Genomic DNA, 5,536 nt, shown 5'->3' with positions numbered 1-5,536 from the left:
AAATTAAAGAAATTACATAAAAAATGAGAACTTTTAAATAGTGATTTGATATTAACATTGATATGTTCCATTTCAAATTTTTATGATATCTTCAAATTTATATTTTATTCAAAAATAAAATCATTATTGCTTTCTTAAAAACACATAAAATCGTATTATAACATCGACAGAGACAAATAATAAAATACAACATTAAAATCGAGATGTGTTTCGCACATTGCGCGAGTACTCTTCTACTAATATTTTAATAAGAGGAGCCTGTGCATATCCCAATTTTGGCTTAACCAAAAAATAAAATTGTGTTCCAATTTCAATGTGGAATGAAAAAATTAAGGATCTATATATCAATAAGAAAACTGCTTTTGACAGGATTAAGTTATAAACTTATAATAAATATTCACAAGTCTCCTGTAAGTCCTGCTCCAGTCCAATCGTGAATAACAGTATATGAAAGATATATAATGCCTCAGAGGTAGTTTGAGTCCATGGTTTTGTAGTCTTGCATGCTTGCCATTTGACATTCATTATCTACCACCTAGCACAAACTCAGTACTGCTTTATTCACAGGTTGATTTTGAGCCCAATTATGTTATGTAAAGACCTAATTTGCAAAGACAAACAAAAGCTACAAAGGAGAACATTTTTCTTATCTGAGAATAATGACACATTTACTTGCTTTTTCTTCTTTTTCTTCTTTTTCTTTTCTCTTTTCTGTGGGCTTAATCTCAATTAATCACATCGTAAAACAGAACCCAGAAAATCAAATGAAGAAGCAAAGTGCACCAAAAAGAAATGGGCTCTTAGGTCTTAAGATTTCTTACTTGCTTCACCTACTAAATAACCTAGAATTTGATAGCTGTGGATGGTTTGTACAAAATAGGGCATCTGTGTATTAGCTCTTCACAGAAACCTTTGGGTATTATAATTCTTTTTTTTTTCCCACTCTTTTTCTGATTGCAGGTTGACTGTGGTCTTTTTGGCGTTTGATGTGTTCTTTGCCATCTTTTGTGTTGTTTTGGCATGTTTGATGGGAATTGCTCTTTGTTGTTGCTTGCCCTGCATCATTGCAATTCTATATGCAGTTGCTGGCCAGGTGAGACAGATCAGCCTTTTTTTTATAAAATTTACCATTTATCATGTTTCATGAAATGTTTTACCATACAGTGGTAATATGCAGGAAGGTGCATCTGAGGCAGACCTCAGCAGCCTTCCCAAATACAGATTTCAGGTGTCCAATGATGACGAGAAGCCTGATGTGGGAGCAGGTAGAATGGTTCCTGTTGAATCAAATGTCGGCTGTTTGGCTATAGAACGTGTTCTTCTACCTGAGGATGCAGTAAGTTGATGGATCTGATGATTACTTATCTTGAGTTACTAAATATATTTTAAAGCCTTTACCATATATATACACATAGGGGCAGGTTCCATTAGGAACCAAAAATTGATTAGGAACCCGGGAAACCGACCATAGCGTGACACGTGGTATATTCATCAGGAACATGGAAGTGTTATTCATCATGATTCATCATGAATGTGTGTGATTCATGATGAATAACACGGACCCATTTACAACTTGAATACATTGCCAAAAACTAATGCCGATGTCTTCTAGATTCTCTGAGGCCTAAAAGTAGCTGCTAGAATAGATAGGCATTTTTAACCTTGTTTGCATAAGAACGAATAACACATTCATGATGAATAACACTTCCATATTCATCATGAATGTGTTATTCGTTCTTATGCAAACAAGGTTAAAAATCTATTCTAGAAGCTACTTTTAGGCCTCAGAGAATCTAGAAGACATCGGCATTAGTTTTTGGCAATGTATTCAAGTTGTAAATGGGTCCTCTGTTAGAAAACCATCAATAATTATGTTCACAACTTTCTAGTAGTTTCTATGTGATGAGCAAGTTGAATATTGATCTTCTATGGTTCATCTTTCTTTCTGCACCTATGCAAGAGATTTTCTCTTTAGTTAATTGATGCCTCCATCCCACAAATTTTCTAGCATTTTCATGGTTTTGAAATTTAATGCCATAATTCCCTATTTGACCATTACCGTCATACAAATGAGTTGAAGCTACTTATATTGATCCTTCAATCAGAAGGGTGTCTTAGACAACAATACCTTCATCTTCACATATGAATCAAATGTTTTTCTTTCAGGACTGCTGTGTATGTCTAAGCCCATATGAAGATGGAACAGAACTCCATTCACTTCCTTGCAACCACCATTTCCATGCAACATGCATCGTGAAATGGCTGAAAATGAATGCGACTTGTCCCCTTTGCAAGTACAACATTCTCAAGGGATACGAACAGGCTTAAACAGCAACGGTATTTGACTCGACTCTACATGCGCTACTATGTATTTATCCATGTACAGGAGGAAATGCAGGTTTGGCTAACAGAAAAAAAAAACGAAATAAATTTCAGACGTTTAATAGATTGGCATCAACCATGGCTTTTATGTTGTTTTTGGTAGGGAGTTTGGTCCTGTTGGTAAAAATGAGTCAGTGACAAGAACAGAATAATGCATACATATTTAGTGTTAATTTCAGTTGTATATCGTTCGGCCATTACCTGTTTGTAACAGGGAAGTACAATTGAATTCAAAATGTTGTATATAAGTATTTGCGTTGCAGGAATCTTATTCGAAAGAATTTGTGGACGTTAGTAGCCAAGATATGATCTTGTGGGAAAAGAGGTTCTGTGTTACCCTCCAGAGCACCTTGCTTTACCGGTCTCACAACCATCATAAAGAGGTAAGTCACAGTGTCCTAGGGTGGGGTAGGTGGGGCCAGATTTGAACCCAGAGACCCTGTTGTCGAAACTTCGCCCTCTTTCTATCAGGACAATATAGTAGGAACAAAAATACGTGCTTCTGAGGTCGGTGTAGGGATGTTTTTAAAACTTTTGTAGCAATAATCCTGTAATACATATAGCACACTCGTATCTCGTGAATGTTAACGATCTTAGGACGTATAGCACATGACAGGGTCCTTTGGTTAAATGGCCTTCAACAAATCTTAGAAGAATGCATAGAAAATTAGGAAGCTGTTGGCAGGAGGTCATTCAGCTAAATAACCCCAATTGAGTGCAAGAGGAATTAAGTTTTCAGCAGGATCTCATACAACCATTCAATCTGACTTTTGCAGATAGAATTTTTTGGAGGGTACTCAAGCATATTAGAAAATACAACACTCATCAACTAAAAAATCTTTTGAAATAAACAAAAAACCGAAACAGTCCCTCGAAACGACGGAATTCAGCTAAAGAGACATCAATCGATTTACGAGTCTTTGATTCACCTTAAAAATGTACTTATTCGACGAAAATCTTGAATCCGCGGCTTAAAAATGGATCCATTTGATTCATTAACCCACCCAACTACCTCGATTTGCCACCTATACTTATAATGGATCATGAACCAATATGCACATGTTTAATAATCATCCAACACCGAATGAGATAACACTGAAATCATGGGTCGGCAGGCGGGCGAGCAGGGCCAAAAATATGATAAGTAGATACATAGCTTCTAGCAGATCACTTAAGCAGATACCTAGACTCCCATTTGGTGGAAAACCTTTCCTTCCTTGTGTTCATTTGTCGAAAAGCGGCTCCTCTGTATCATTGTTTTTAAACGATAATGACGATAACCCAACGAATATCGAACTAGTTTGCTAATAATCGACCTTAGCCATATGTTGAACACAATTTAAAGAATGATCGCACTTAAAAAGCTAACTTCATTCGATTCATACTCGATAAAAGATTCTCATAAACACATATAAACTGTTATTATAAGGCGAAAGATCATGTGAGAACGAGAGTGAAGGTGAGAAGTGTAAGAAGGAATGTGGACCCTTTTATCACCTTTAATCTCAAACTCACTCATGAATTGCGTTTGATACAGGGATTGACTCGGTGTATCTCGTCCTAATTTGTATCTAAGAGTGAAGATCTCTTCTTACGATTCTTATCTTAGCTCTCCTTCTCACTAGAACCTAACATATCATTGTAATCATATTTGATCATTATTTACTTATAAAATCTTGAAAAAAAATGCATTGGTGAGCTGATCCAACGAAATCCAATCTTGCAACCAGGGACGAAGCTAATGTAATGCTACAAGTGGAATGTGCGATCGTATTATCCTTCTGTCAAATCATAAAAAATTAGGTTCATGAAAAGTATAACCGTATCGATTTGTTGTATGTCACCATATATTTTTTGTACTCCAATAAGGACACAAGTTTTTTTTGGTAGAGTTGGTTTGCAAGATTTTTCCTCCATCTTATACCTGAGTTTGAATCTTGTTAGTGTCATTTTCTTAGTTTTTAGCTCTTTATTTCATATTTATTATTTTTCTGAATTTTTTTTGCAATGAAAGACTTAAACGCAAGAAAAGAAATTCTTATAGGTCTATTCCTGACATTTTATAGGCTGTGGATGAGATGTAAAAAACGGACCCTCACTAAAGACTAAAAAAATTCAATATATTGTTTTTATCATCAGAAATAGCATTGAAATACAAAAATGCTTATAATTTATATAAAACCTTTTTGTCGAGTATATTATTAGACGCAAAATCAACCAATAATTACTTCTAAATTACTATTATCTATCGTATCATTTTTCACAGTATCGTCAATCCATTTACTGACAAACACATTCTATAATATACCTTTGGTATATAGATTGCCATTATTTGGGGGCACAATGTAAACTATTTATAACAACACTTTATGTAAATCAGTATAAATCAATTTAGTTTTCATGTCAGATCATGTTTTTATCACCATATTATTGTTGTTTAGTGATAGGAGAACACTTAAGATTCATGCACTCAATATTAGGTAATAAGAAGTCAATAATGTATGTCAAACAATAATAGTTTTGAAATCATAAATATAGATGTAAGTTAGATCGTTTCATATGGTTGATAATCTTTTTCAAAAGGTACGAGTTTTCTTAGTTAATAACAAGAAATCTACTATATTATAATACAAAAATAAAATTCATGATGAATGATGAAAAATATATCAATGTCTTCTAGGCAAAATAGTTTTAGATTTTTGTAGTAGATAAAAAACCTACAGAAACAATAAAATGAACAACTAGTTAATTTTTTTTTTTAGAAAAGTCTAAAAAAACCCAATGGACTTTAGTGTTTGGAATGATTAAGTCATTGAACAATTTTTTGAAACAAATAAGTCATTGGACATTTCAAAACATATTAAATAATTTATTGTACTTTCTAAAACCTGTTAGATACATCTTTATTACCTATACAGCTGATTAATGTGGTAAAATAATGAAAAAAGTCTGAAAAAAAAGCCAACGAACTTTTATATTTTGAACGATTAAGTTCCTAAACATTTTTTGAACCAAAAGAATACTTAAATCTACAAAAATAAACAAATATACCAAAAAATTACTTATACTTAAGAAAAAGTACTTGCATCTAAAAAATATTATTCATAAAATTTATTTCAATTAAAAATAAAATATATTTCCTTAATGATTTTTT

At 33.2% G+C, this 5,536-nt stretch overlaps 1 protein-coding gene across 1 annotated transcript in view; it reads left to right on the top strand.

Moving 5' to 3' along the window:
* The window catches only part of LOC112528760 (E3 ubiquitin protein ligase RIE1-like), a 7,154-nt gene extending 4,472 nt beyond the window's left edge, over positions 1–2,682 (top strand). Inside the window, exons 3-5 of the mRNA XM_025139833.1 lie at positions 961–1,093; positions 1,178–1,336; positions 2,167–2,682. Coding sequence (XP_024995601.1) covers positions 961–1,093; positions 1,178–1,336; positions 2,167–2,328 — 454 coding nt within the window. The 3' untranslated portion in view covers positions 2,329–2,682. The remainder of the gene's footprint in view (positions 1–960; positions 1,094–1,177; positions 1,337–2,166) is intronic.
* The last annotated feature ends 2,854 nt before the right edge of the window (positions 2,683–5,536 follow it).

The sequence above is a fragment of the Cynara cardunculus genome (genome assembly GCF_001531365.2).
Source record: "Cynara cardunculus var. scolymus isolate 2C chromosome LG 15, CcrdV1, whole genome shotgun sequence".
Taxonomy (NCBI): Eukaryota; Viridiplantae; Streptophyta; class Magnoliopsida; order Asterales; family Asteraceae; genus Cynara; species Cynara cardunculus.
Note: the sequence above shows the minus strand (reverse complement) of the source record. Positions and strands in the feature narration are given on the sequence as shown.